General features: G+C 44.2%; 1 protein-coding gene across 3 annotated transcripts; it reads right to left on the bottom strand.

Annotated features, from left to right (window-relative positions):
- Nucleotides 1–4: 4 nt before the first annotated feature.
- Nucleotides 5–7576, bottom strand: smc2 (structural maintenance of chromosomes 2). 3 transcript variants are annotated; one of them, XM_048996649.1, is made up of 25 exons: nt 7348–7576; nt 7077–7276; nt 6835–6984; nt 6436–6558; nt 6320–6358; nt 6059–6169; nt 5926–5970; nt 5592–5825; nt 5215–5364; nt 4765–4998; nt 4497–4656; nt 4297–4414; nt 3970–4108; nt 3753–3872; nt 3462–3666; nt 3235–3370; nt 2901–3025; nt 2622–2815; nt 2298–2441; nt 1635–1829; nt 1310–1510; nt 1059–1175; nt 713–873; nt 483–630; nt 5–347 (listed from the first exon to the last, which is right to left on the bottom strand). In XM_048996649.1, the coding sequence occupies exons 2-25, from the start codon at nt 7242–7244 to the stop codon at nt 174–176; spliced, it is 3591 nt and encodes a 1196-aa protein (XP_048852606.1). In that variant the 5' UTR covers nt 7245–7276; nt 7348–7576; the 3' UTR covers nt 5–173. The 3 variants fall into 3 exon arrangements, with proteins under 3 accessions (XP_048852606.1, XP_048852605.1, XP_048852604.1); XM_048996648.1 differs by having other exon boundaries at nt 7077–7265; XM_048996647.1 differs by having other exon boundaries at nt 7077–7576.
- Between the last annotated feature and the right edge of the window lie 6040 nt (nt 7577–13616).

Below are 13616 nucleotides of genomic sequence, written 5' to 3'. Positions count from 1 at the left end.
ATCGGGTATTTTAAAAGCAGTTATTTAAAGGAAAGTCAATATAAGGACAGACAAACCAAACTATACATTAAACAGGTTAAATACAAGCAAGCACAGGTTGAAAGAGGTACATGAGAAGTATTAGGCAAAAACACTGCACGTCTGCAAGAATGAGACTAAGTGGCGATGAGCTGCTAATGGCGTCTGTCCTTCAGCTTGGACTTGTCCTGACCTTTTAAGGTACGAACACCACTGCCATTCTGACACTGGGAGCTTCTGGACACCGTAGACACACCGTCCACAAATTTGGTCTTGAAGAGAACGTTGGCATTGGCAAACATGCCGTCTTTCAGGGAGACCACCACAAACTGGAGAAGGCAGTGAACCCAAGGTTAACCTCATACGGTGACATCAAAACACTGCAAAAAGTCTATAGCCAAAGAAACATGAAATCCTTAATGCATATGGACATTAAACTGACCCTAAGCTCTCGACCCACTTACCTGCGAGTGGCTGAAGTGTGTACGCAACATCTGGCCAATGTTCTGGGTGTGCGAGAGGTCCAGGGCAGCGTCCACCTCATCCAAGATGTAGATGGGTGCTGGCTTAAACAGCAGCATGGCCAAGATCAAGGACAAGGCCACCAGGGACCTGGAAGAACGGCAGCAGACGAACCCTTTAATCTCACCAAAGTATTTTTAGCTTAAAGGGCATTTCCTGAAGCAGGACCCACCTCTGGCCCCCACTGAGTTCGGTCAGGTTCTCCTTCCAGGTGTTACCCAGGGCAACTTTGAACTCCAGGCCATCCAGCACCCCACAGCCTTCGGGGGGGGCCAGCTTGGCATCCGCACCTGGCAGCAGCGTGGAAAAGATGGAGCCAAAATCCTTGTTTACCTGGGAAAGAGATGAAAAGGTGCATCGTTGCATGCTGTTCGGGGTACGCGCACGAGAACAGTCACAGATACGAACAGGGCTCTCGGAGAGAATAGGATCGTCAGCCGCAACAGACGTGAATTATAAGCACACTAATGCACTGCCTCATTTCAGCTGGCACTTCCCATAGAGAAACAAACATTCACCTTCTGCCACGCAATGTTCAACGCCTCATTCTTCTTCTGATCTAGCTCCTCAATGGTCTTCAAGATCTTGGACTTGTCATTTTCCACAATGCGTTTCTTTTTCATCAGCTCATTGTACTGCAAAAACACAAAGTGCATAAACAGCATCCGGGCAGAGCCCAACATTAGAATTGCCGATTTATATACTTGACGATTGCAAACATGGCCGTTTATAGACAACGGGAGCCACCGATGTGGAGGCAGAGACGGACCTTCTCCTCAGCCTGACTCAGCATGTTCATGGCTCTCATGTTGACGTTCCTTTCCAGCTTCTCCTTGGTCTCCTCCAGCTTCCTAAGCCTTTGGCCTGCCTCCTTGGGGTTGTTGGCTTTGAAATCGTAAGCCGTGTTCGGTTGCCCAAATATGTGCCTCTCGGACTCGATCCAGTCATTCTCGGCCAGCATCCTGGCAACCTGCGGGACCCGGGGACCATTAAATACTGAGCTAGTGCTGTCCAACGAATGAATGTCGCAGCCAAAAACCATCAATGCCGTTTCCGAAGAAACGAATAGCTCATAACCCAGACTGAGTCCCTACCCTGGCCGCCGCATCAGCACTGTCCTTCTTGTGCTTGTTGATGTTGTGTTCCAGCTCCTTGATCCTCAGCTGGGCCTCGTTGTTCTGCTCACGGAGCTTGTTAGCCTCTGCGGTTTTCCCCTTGATCTCCCTGTCCTGAGCCATGATCACCTCCTTCTTCTTGGCCAGGTCCTCCTGGGCCTTCTTTACAGCCTCCTAAAGACAAAACCCATCACCCGTCACCCTACAGTAATCTACTATGTATTTCATCCGACTAGCTTTGTGAGATGATGTGAGGTTCCTGCTGTTTTTTGTACAGCTCACTCCAGTGCTAACTGGCACTGGTTACTGGTCCCTAATTGGGAGCTCTGCTTAGCTACACTTGTGCCTAATTGGCTCCTTGACAGCTATATACTTGTGTTGTACCATCTTCCTCACACATCACTGAAGCATCTTTGAGATCCTTAAAAACTATATAAAATTAAACGATACAATTTAAACATCGTAGTGTTTCTAGTAACCCTCATGTGCTCTCGTGGCTAAATAAACCCCAAAATAAAAGGCAATTAAAGATCATTTAAAAGATGCACCTCTAACTGGTACATCAGGTTAAATACAGAATACTTTAATAACTTCCCCAGCCACGGTTTGTGGTTTCACATTTCCTTATTCAGGCAGTCTGACCTTGTTGCTCGACACGTCCACGGTCATGGCATCAATCTGTTCCTGGATGGCCTTCGTGGCCTCGTCCACAGCCTCGATCTGCTGCTGGTAGCCTGCCTGCTCTCTCCGGAGCTCCTCCAGCTCCAGCGACAGGGCGTCGACTTCCTATGGGGGGGGTTGTCAAATACTATGGTTCAGGCTTAACTGCAAACGTCAACGATGGACTAGAACAGGTGGGAACATTCAAAATGCATGATGGTTGAACACTGCTGCCCCAATAGCCTAAGGAAAAGGGACGATCCCAAGCACTTCCCCTTACGAGCACGAGTTGTGAGCGAGTCACACCTGCTGCTGCCCTTTCAGCTTCTTGTCGAAGGCGTCCGCTTTGCTCTTGGCGGCATTAAGCTTCTGCTGGGCCTCCTTCAGCTCCTTCTCACGCTCAGCCTCGGCGTTCTTCATCTTGTTCTCCAGAACTTTGTACTTCTCCTCTGCCTTCTTCTGCACCTCCTTGGTCTTCTTCAGGGTTTCTTCACTCTCCTCTGTCAAAGACTTTTGGATTACAATTCCCCAAACTCATTCAACCCAAAAGACCTGAAAATGTTCCAAGATGGTGCATTTAGGTACCAATTGTCTTGCGCAGAGTCTCCAGCTCCTCCTGCTGCTTGTGATAAGAACTCTGCTGAAGTTTGGTCTGCAGGATCTCAGCCTCCTCGCATTTCATGTCAAGCTGCTGTTTGAGTTGCCGGTATCTGCGAGCACAACCCAGGTAGCAAAACCGATCAACGTAAACATCTTGAATGAGTTTAGACCTCCTTCTAACATTTAACACCCAATGACCTTGCGGTAGCATGGGAAGAGTACATTAGCATTTCAATGTGACGGAATTGCGTAGCATCACCACTGGAGGATCTTTCAATGCCGAAAGCATTGATTGGTCACACGGTCCCACAGGACTCACTTATCTGCAGTTCCCTTCATGCCAGACAGGTCATTTTCTGCTTCGTGTAGCTCTGCTTCTTTGGCTGTGAGATCGTCCCGGACAGCCTTCAACTCCTGTAACTTTGACAGCACGGAAGCTGCCTGAGGTCGGGCTCCTAGAACAGAGAGCCAGCACTCCGTCAACGAACAGAACGGACCACACCGCATGAGTTACATCTCGCATTTGTTGTCGGAATTTCACGATACCTCCACTGAGAGTTCCCTGAGGATCAAAGACATCCCCGCCTAGGGTCACCGTCTTTGTCATGATGCGTTTGTCAAAGGTCACTTTCTTGGCGTTGTCCAGGCAATCGCAGACCAGCGTTGTGCCAAACACATACTCCATGGCTTTCTGGAGCTCGGACTCATAGCCCACCAAGGACAAAGCCGTGTGGACGTTGTTAGCCCCAACCTAAGAAATTCAGAGCGAGCAAATTAAATACACAAGCCACGCGCTCAGGAACTTCAAGTTGAAAGGACTGCTCTGAAGGTTATTACCAGATTTTTTGCCGTTTGCACAACGTTGTTGTTCAGGGTCCTTGCTGAAATTTTGTTCAGTGGAATTATTGTGTATCTACGTTTAAGTTCACCTTTTTCCAAAATCTTTTTCCCCGTCACCTAAAAAGGAGACGTTTCAAAAAATGTAAAATGTGCAGAAATTCCAAACAATCACAAGGACTTTATTGCTTCCATTTAATCTGCTGCTTTGGCTTACCTCTGTGTCCACGACCACGTGGTAGAGGCGCCCCCCAGCCACCACCTCCAGAGCTGTGGCGTTGGACACGTCTTTGATGGTGATGAGGTTGGCAACCAGGCCTTTCACTTTATTATGGTCCCAGTTATTCTCAGGGTCCCTGAAAACGAGCCAGTTTAGTTCTGGATAAGAGCCTCTGTCGGGTCATACAGCGCAGTATAAAATCCCTGCTTCCCTCAGAATGCTCCAAAAACCAAGTCATAATCCACATCACACCATCTAAAGCAATTGAAGCTCATTCACTGACGTACACAATACATGCTATCAAAGAGAAACCCGACCACTAACCTGTATTCAAATCTCAAATTAGGAAATTTGGCCATCAGCAGCTCGTAGGTCTCCCTCAGCTTACCAACTTCACGTGACAACTGTCGTTTTCTTTCGATTAAATTCTCCTCTTTTCCATCTGAAGGCCAGGAGACAGGGAACCAGTCAGGGGTGAAGCACTGACCCGCTCCCGATTTTGAATGAATGCACACCGAGCTGACCTTCGTAATTCAGCTTCTTAAGTTCGGTCTCCAGCTTCTCCTTGCATTTCTTCACCGCTTCGAAGGCATCCTGGTCCTTCTTGTAGCCACTGTCCATCTTCTTTACCTCAGCCTGCTTGGTCTTCAGCTCTTGCTGAGCATGCTTGAGTTTCAGTTGTGCCTGAGTACAGATATAACCCAGAACCCTCAACACCCAAACATTTAGCATTGCTCTCCATTATCACTTCAGTGCAGTCTGGTACATCCTTGTCAAAGCACACCGAGTCACCTGTTTGGCCTCCGTCTCCGCCTTGCTCATATCGTTCTTGCAGGCCATCATCTGGCCAGCCAATGTAGCTTCTTCCCCATCCTCATTGGAGGACAGACCAGCCGACACGGCTTTGAAATGCTGCTGAGCTGCCACAAGGGTCTCTGCGTCCTTCTGCCCCTCCTCCTGCACCTTCTGCAGCTTCTCCATCACCTTGTTCATCTCGATCTCCTTCGCTGCTAGCATCTTCTTGTCCTGGGTGAGGGGAGTAGGAGCAAGGCAGTCAATGTATTAAGAAGCAAGTTGTTTTGCAGGAGGATAGCCCAGATCTCAGCCCAGAGATGTAGTTGACCTTAAGGTCAGGAGTTCTGGTCATTGAAGGGGGTAGGTGTTCATGGGCTACAACATTGTTCCATTCTTACTCAAAGCATTAACCCCAGTGTTCCCTGAGAAGATTCACTCAAGCCTAACCTCTTCCATGCTTTTGACCAACTCCTTGCGCTTCTTGGTCTCATCCTTAAGGTTCTGTTTCTTCAGGTCCAGGCTACTCTGGGCTTTGGCATCCACCCTCTGCACCTCAGACAGTGCCTCTTCCAGGGCCTTCAAATCTCCACCGACATCCTACAGAAATAAACGGAGTCTATGGCTCAACTGTCCCTTTCAGATGAAAAAGTTGCTTGAAAATATCATTTATCAATTCAGCTGCAAACGTTCTTGTATCGTGAAAGGACTGACAGCTAAAATGCAAAAAACCTCTACTGACATGCTATAAAACCACAAAGATATGATGCCTAAGGTGCTCTGTGATGAAATCACTTCAGTGAAATAAAAGCCGTGGTTATCCCTACCTTATCCCGCTTATTCTCCAGCTCTTTGATCTCTTGAACAAGCTCCTTCACCTTGCGCTCATTTTCCACCATGGAGTCCTGCTGCTTACCAATACCGTCCTGCATCACCTTAAGGTCCTCAGAAGATTTCTCCTTGGTCTCCTCGGCGCAGACGAACAAATGGGCCACATATAGCCGACTGAGGTGCTCAATCTCTCTCATCAGTTTTTGGTATTCCAAGTAAGAGGACCGTTCCTGAGAAGCAAAGTCGACACATCAGAAAGATTCTTCCCATGAAATACTGTAATTTTACCCTTTCATTTATCATCTATGCTGATACAGAACACAGACTCACCTCCTTCAGCTTCTGCAGAGTAGGTGTGATCTCCTCTGCAAGAATCTTTCAGCAAGACAAAAGTCTATGATAAGTAAAGGTTGAAAGGTAGGATGTCTTGGATGCGTTTAGGCATGCCAGTAAAGTACTGTACCGTCTGGATCTCTTTGAGTTTCGCCTCTTTCTTCTCGATGGTTTTCTGCGCACTGATCTTCTTGCACTCATACATCCTGGTTCCAGCTGCTTCTTCAATCATAGCAAGGATCTAGGAATTAACAAAAACCATTAACAGAAACACAGCAAAAAAAATTATAAATCTACCCCCCCTCCCCCCACATCTGCATTATATATGAAATACACACACACACACACACACTAATATGCACAAATCATAGAAATAAAAATCAGTTCTCACCTCAGGTGGCTTCATGTTAAGAACCTTTGTAATCCTCCCCTGAAATATTAAGATGTGTTATCAGTTTCACTGGCACTCTTAACTAAACCTGATACACATATCAATTAACAGCTTACCTGCATGATCAGAAAGTGTGGATTGTTGACATTAAGCCCAACGGAGCAAAACAGGTCCTGCACTCGGGTGTTGTTGGCATTAACACCATTGATCAGGTACTTGTTCTTTCCACCTATAACCACCTTTTGGGCGAAAGGGAGAAGATCAGATAGGCACAGGAACCACAGCATCAGCACAAAGAACATTACAGCAGACGGGAGCAGGTGAAGCCTCCGAGAGAACATCTTCACATATCATATACACTCACAGAGCCTTTCAAAGTCCAAGGAAATAAATCACGAAACCTAAGATGGAATTTCAACGATTTTTTAAAATTTTATTTTAAAGCTTACGTTCCGTAGTCAGTCATTCTTTTTTTCTATGTTTTTCTTTTTTGCCTTAACGGATCTATCCTTCACCTGTCTGGTGACCGTGATCTCGTCGTGGGTCTCAAAGCCAAAGGGGCTCTGCTTCTTGTCACAGTTATCAAACGTGATGGACACCGTGGCTTTGCTGATGCCAGCTTGGCCGTTTTTGTACACCAGGTCCTGCAGATTTGAGGCTCGCACCTGCGAAGAAAGAAACACAAATAATACAGACGTAAATAAAAACTAAACACCGGTGTCGGAAAGTGCTGCGGGTGTCAGTCCGGGCTGCTTACTTGTGACAAATTGGAAATGCCCAGCAGAAAGCAAATGGAGTCCAGAATGTTGGACTTGCCGCTGCCGTTGAGCCCGGTGATCGCGTTGAAAGACGGATCAAACCCATTTATCTCCGTCCGCTGAGCATAGGACTTGAAGCCATCCAAGACGATCGACTTGATATACATCTTCCCCTGGACAGTGCTAGGCTAAAAACACACTTCTTCTTAATCAGCTAGCTACTTTTAAATAATAAAACACATAAGGTATTATAACTTTTAATAGCCTTACTTGTAATTAACCGGCAAGAAAACTGCATCCGAGTAACAACCCCTATTCCGAGGCTGTTTTTGAACTTAAAATTTGGCGCCAGTCGTCCGTTTTCTCTTCCTGCTTGTTCGTCCGTGCGCCTAAAACACTTTGTACGATCTTAAAGACGCACAACGTGTGTTTCTTGAAATAAAATATTTGTCTATGCACGTGCTAGACAAAGTAACGTTTAAATATAACGGATAAAAGTGTTATTTTGTCTTGTTTTTTTTTTTTTTACAGGCGCGTCCTAGACAGCCGAAAAGGTCCTTGCTTGTAGTTACAGTTTGTGAAACGAAACTGATTCAGAATCGGTTTGATGAGCTAATATGCTTTACGTACGATTTAATTTGTGCGGTCTACACCGATCGTCGATCAGTTTTAAGCGGCAGATCCTTACAAGATATCTGCTGTAATTGAAGTCTCTCTCGGCCGAACAGTAGAAATGTTTTTTAGACCAATAAACAGCAAATAGCTGTTTCTCAGTATGCATTCAGGGAGGATACGTTATATATATTATGTTCACAATGCCGGTTGTTTAGCTATATCGCATGACGAGCATGTCATTTTCTCTCCATCCCGCCCCTTTTCTTTAAAAATTAGTTACTAACGCATATGCGTCTCCGTGTTTCTACAAATTATCCTATAATTTGCGTGTATAAGGATCACATACACGACAGTAGCATTAAAATTAAATTTTAATTCCATTCGTTGTAGCTTAAATAAGACGCAACTCCCATAAATGTAGTCAGTTTAATTCCTTCTTTTATGCGTAAAATGTTGCATGCGTAACTTTTATTCCTGCCCTGTTTTTAAACAGTATTAATGAAAAGCAAATATGCTTGTCCCGCGAAGCTGACAGCGGTTGGATGGATGAACAGATGGATGCTCACTCATGCACTCGTGTTATGTATTTAATTTTCCCCAACGCAAGGTGGCGCCATAACATTTAAGTTTTAACTTCCTGGCATTGAGAAGTGAACTGATTTCTTGTGCAAGGAATACAAGGATCTATACAAGATAGATGTACTATACAAGATAAATTTGACAGAGGTTTTGCTGTAGCTTCCCAGTGTGGACCTCCCAGGATTGAGTGGGATGCAGTTTCCCATGAAAATTATCTTGGTACATTTATTCTATTAAATGGTATGCTTGATGCAACATTAACCTCTGACACAATAATCATTTCTTCCCTCATGAGAGCGGTATTTTCCAGCAGAATATACCTACACAGCTGACGTGATTCTCTGGTAGTCTGAGGAGTTCAATAATGGAACTACCTAAACTGAACCTCGTGTTCACAGAGCAGCAGGGCATCTGAGATCGGCCGAAATGTTACTTGGCAGTTCGAGGCTATTAAAACAGTAAACTGGAGCCCAGGAGAACAATTACCAAATCTTTGGTGATAAAACCTATTGAATAAAATGCCACTCTCTTTGTATTCTGTAGTCCCGCAGCTTGTTACATGAGACGGTGCGCATTCAATGTGTCCAGTGAAAAAAAAAAATCACAGTTGAACAAACATGTATGCTGTGTGCAATACATTTACCGAAATACAGTCATTTTAACTTATTCAAAGGTTTTCATGACTAACCCTTGTCATCTAGCTATGAGGTTATGTAGAAACGGTAACTGCAAATTGAAAGGATTGACGAAGGATTTCAACAGTTCTATCCTTGAAGATTTATTGCACCTACACCTGGATGTGTTTGGATGCTGAATCCATTGTATTTTCCATTACATAAATGATTAGTCATCAGCTTTCAAACAGGAGGACATGCTTCCTGAGGCCGAGTTACACGAAGCTTATTTTCACACAGCTGCAAGATCAGCGATTTCATTTTATCAAGATAGATTTGAGCCTGAAATCCACAAGTGGTGTCAAAGGCAAGCAAGCGGGTAGTGAAACCAAGACACTGGATGAGTAACAGAGAAGTCTTATTTTGGATGACACTTAAAAAAAGGCCAAATGCTCCGAATTTTCTTGTTTCCTCCCATAGTTCAAAAACATAAAAGATTCAAATTTTATTGGCAGTTGTACAAGTGGAGTACAAATGCAGACGCTCCCTGGGCTAGCTGTTGTTGTGATTGTCTGTCTACCCTGTGATAGACTGGCATCCCATCCAAGGTGTTGCCCTGCCCAGTGGTTGATCTGTAAACATATTTAAAGGAGGATGTGGGGGTCAAATCCTGGCGGAGGTGGGGTGTTGATCCCCCGATAATGGAATTTGTCAAATGGGAGTGGAGAAGGATCGGTCTGGATTAAATTGTTTCAGTCCGAATGCAGACAATCATGATTTGTGACTCTGAAGCCCCATAGTTCTCTTCACAGACCTGTAAAGGTCTCTGTGACTGGAAAAGTTTTCCTCAGTTTTCACAACTTCTCCCGTGAGCGGCGCCGAAGTTTCAGCGCAGATAAAACGAGCGACGCGCGGTCAGACGTACGCATCTGCTTAAAGGTTCAGCCAGTCCGTCGCATCCACTCAGAAAGCGGGTTTCGGGGAGAGAACGAGAGTCAGGAGTGGCAGTAAATGCTTTCTTTGTGCGGTGGGCTAAGAACTGCGGCCTGGCTTGGGAGAGCATCCAGATAAGAAGGTACACTGCACTTGCAAAGTTCTGCATGGCTGGCACCCTCAGCTACTGCATGTCGGAGACTTGCGATTGGACCTTGCCTGTAGTGAAAAATACATTGACTTGTAACTTTTTCAGTGAGTTTATTAGTTTTTGGGAAACGACCGTGTCTCTCAGTAATTGCCAGGGGCTTTGAAATGTAATTCTTAACAAAATATTCTATGCTCCAGGTCAGTTCTGTATAGGACAACAGAGCACTGTACCATGAATGCGGCTAACACTTAGCAGGACTGCTCTGCTCTTTTGAGATCTTATATCTCTCACTGTTACTGGGTTCATGAGTTCGTGGGTTCGTGAGACCTATCAGTACAGAGGTATATTCCACGAAAACAGTTTGGTTTCCTGGTGACGTTAATCATTGATATCCTGTCACATTTTTAACCAAAAATTGATTTAGAACATCACAGTTTTTAATCAGTATTTTCTGCTGGATATCTGCTAAAGCAGTTCAGTCTTAAATATCTTGCTGAGGGGCAGTACAGAAGAGAAACCCATTACACAAAATATACAATCTTCTTCTGAAAATCCTTAACCACAAGACGGCCCACAGAGAAGTGTGTGTGTGTATATATATATATATATATATATATATATATATATATATATATATATATATATATATATATATATATATATATAGAGAGAGAGAGAGAGAGTTCCTATGAAAATGTTCATGACCAGAAATTATGTAAAGCGAAGAACTACCATTAATTTATAAGGGACATATTTTTGAATGTTCCCAAACCCAAAGAATAACCTACCAAATCATATCAAAAAACACACAAAACCTAAAATAACACTAACATATATACTGTAATATGATAAATTCTACATAAATAGTACATACTACATAAAGTGGAAATAATGTATTGCTGTAGTTTATACCATAGTCAATACACTAGGCTATATGGTGTAGCCTATATAATGATAGAAAAGTACAGCATAGTAAATACATAAAGCAGTGACATAGTTGTTTATTATCAGTATTACGTAACGTGTACTGCATACAGACACTCCTCTACTTGCGAAATTTTAACTTACGAACTTTCAGAAGAGGACCGTAAGTCCAAACTGTGTTCCTCGGGGTCCCGTTTCCTGTCCGCAACATCAAATTTTTTTTTTGCATGCCAATTCCGCCCAGTACGACTTCTGGCCGCTACTGCTGCCATGCAGCAGCGTAGCGTGCGAACTCCCAGCATCCTACTTCTTCGTACTTGTTCTCTGCATTTAACCCATGTGTGACATCATGACGTAGCAGGGGGCAGCTAATTCATGAGTGTGTGTGTGTATGGATGTAGGTATATATAGCCACATATATTTTTGGAGGATATTATTGCTGTATTATTTATAGTCAAATCAAGGCCGTTATGCCATTCTACTTACCGACACAGCACTTGGACAGCAATAGTATCCTACAAAGATATATGCAGGAATATTTTTACAAGGTGCATTCATAATGGATGGTCATAATGTACCCAGCCCAGTGTACTTCCTCTGGCATCTATGGTCTTTAAACATATTATTAGTACACTTCTAAGGTTAGCAACTGGATCCTGGCATCTGTAAATTTGTGCGCAGTGATGCACTGGCATCCCATCCAGGGTGACCGCAGCCTTCTGCTAGCTGGGATGGGCTTTTTGATGGGTTAGGGGCTGGAATGTATTATACAGGGAATCAGTCTGTCTGTCTGTCTATTGCAGGATATACAATTTTCCCTTGCATAAAACTATCACAGTTAAAAATGAACCCCCCCAAGTACGTTTATGTCACAAACGGGGGCCATTTGGAAATACAGCGTGCAAACGCTCCAGGATACGTCAGCTGACGATATAGTGATCCGGCTGCGAGTTTTGTATGTCAAAATGAAATGCTTGTCTTTTAAAGATGTAAACGGCGTAGACATGACAGGCTGCGACAGGAGGCTGAGGCGTGGGACGCGAGAGGCTGCTAAAGAAGGCTTTATTTTTTATTAATACTGTCGGGTGGTCCTCGAAGCTCTCCAGTCACGCAGCCACTTCTTAGTCAAAGGCAGGAAGTGATGAAACCAAAACAACAAGAGCATCTGCAGAACTTCAGGTTTGGTCTCCTGTGTATCGCCTCCCAGACCCACTTACCGTCAGAGGGAAAAGGGGCGTTTCTAATACTGCTGTCACTTACAGTGCTTCAGCCAATCAGACAAGGGAGCTGTGGTCACATGACCAAGCTTGGAAACATTTGGCACCAAAACTTCCAGCTTCTGCAACTTAATGGTTAATTAAACCTAAAGTTGTAAATAATAAATCAGGAAAACAGACTGCCTTCAGCGGCCAGACTTTAAACTTATATTGCTTATAGCTGTCAAAATTGTATGCTAATTCAGAGTAAAACCAGATTAGTTATACTGTATAAATTGGGACCACATCACTTCAGAATTCACAATGAAATATTGGTTGGTTTGTATTATGGCTCATACTTATGATAATGAAATGTAGGAATCAGTCATCCAGTACCTTCTTTGAAAACACCCCCATGCCGTTGTACCTCAAAGCTCAACAAGGCCAAAAATTTTGTATCCGTAAACTCACACCCTCATTTTAGCGCTGGGGCTCTTTTGGGAAATGCTGCTGTTCATTTACTCATGGGAGTCCTACTTGCACAAAAGTGTACTGAAGGCAGAAAGAAAAATGATTGGTTCAGAGAGATAACCAATCAGATTGTAGAGGAGGTGGGTCCAAGCAACTAGAGGAGGCAGGACCAACCAATGTCTTGAAATGATTGTGCATCAATCTGATTGGTTTGCTCTCTATAATTTTCCGTTCTGCCCTCAGAACATGTTTGTGCTGGTAAAACTCCCACGAGCTGCTCATTTACAAAAGACTAGACTGCTGACAAGAAGGCCGACTAGGCGAAAGAAGTAGTTTTACTCCCAAATGTCCTTATAGCAAAAACTTGTGTCTGTCTTTGAAAGTTAAAAGGTGTTTTTATATATTTTTCATACACAGTAATTTCAAGGATTTTGAGCATATTAGCGAAACACAATAGCAAACAAAAACCGCAAGACAATCAGATTGTGCTAATGAGGTGCTGGAGCCTTTGCCTTTCTGCCTGCAGGCTATCAAAACATGAATCCAACACAAACATGTAACCCACTGATTGAGATAAGAAAGTCGCAGTCAGTGGATGAGAAGAGGCCTGCGACTTTGTAGCTATCCAGACCGAAAAAAATGGTCCCGGGAAAATTTTCAGAAAGCTTTTGGCCTGTCCAGAATATTCTAATATGGCTCCACACCAGGCCAAAGTGAAAACGAGACAGGACTTGGGTCTAATGATGGTCAGATGGCATACGTGACAAAGAACGCCGCCATGTTCACACTCTCCGTTCTCCAAACTTCTGTAGGCAGCATATTCATTTATTGTTAATGAGAACGCCGATTTTGTTTACGTTTCTGTGTGCCATGCCTTCCAGACACAGGCTTCCTGCCAAATCCAACAGAACATCACGCCCACCAAGATCCCCGCGAAAAAAAAGGTCCCACTGGGCATAATGCATGTTAGTGCCATTGTTGATCTCGAACCGCACGCCTGATTGTTCTGAGGGGAAAAGAAAACTGCTAAAAATTCACAAGAGCAGCAGCGCTGCG

The sequence above is a fragment of the Brienomyrus brachyistius genome, chromosome 25 (genome assembly GCF_023856365.1).
Source record: "Brienomyrus brachyistius isolate T26 chromosome 25, BBRACH_0.4, whole genome shotgun sequence".
Taxonomy (NCBI): domain Eukaryota; kingdom Metazoa; phylum Chordata; class Actinopteri; order Osteoglossiformes; family Mormyridae; genus Brienomyrus; species Brienomyrus brachyistius.
The sequence above is the reverse complement of the archived record's forward strand: the minus strand, read 5'-3'. Positions and strand labels throughout refer to the sequence as shown.

Bases quoted from the DNA above. Each gene is read 5' to 3' on its own strand.
- smc2 (XM_048996647.1), bottom strand. From the start codon at position 7,244: ATGTATATCAAGTCGATCGTCTTGGATGGCTTCAAGTCCTATGCTCAG. The intron at 5,365-5,591 runs GTAGGGATAACC...TTATTTCTGTAG, and splicing joins TGGAGAATAAGCGGGATAAG to GATGTCGGTGGAGATTTGAA. The intron at 348-482 runs GTAAGTGGGTCG...TGCCTTCTCCAG, and splicing joins CACACTTCAGCCACTCGCAG to TTTGTGGTGGTCTCCCTGAA.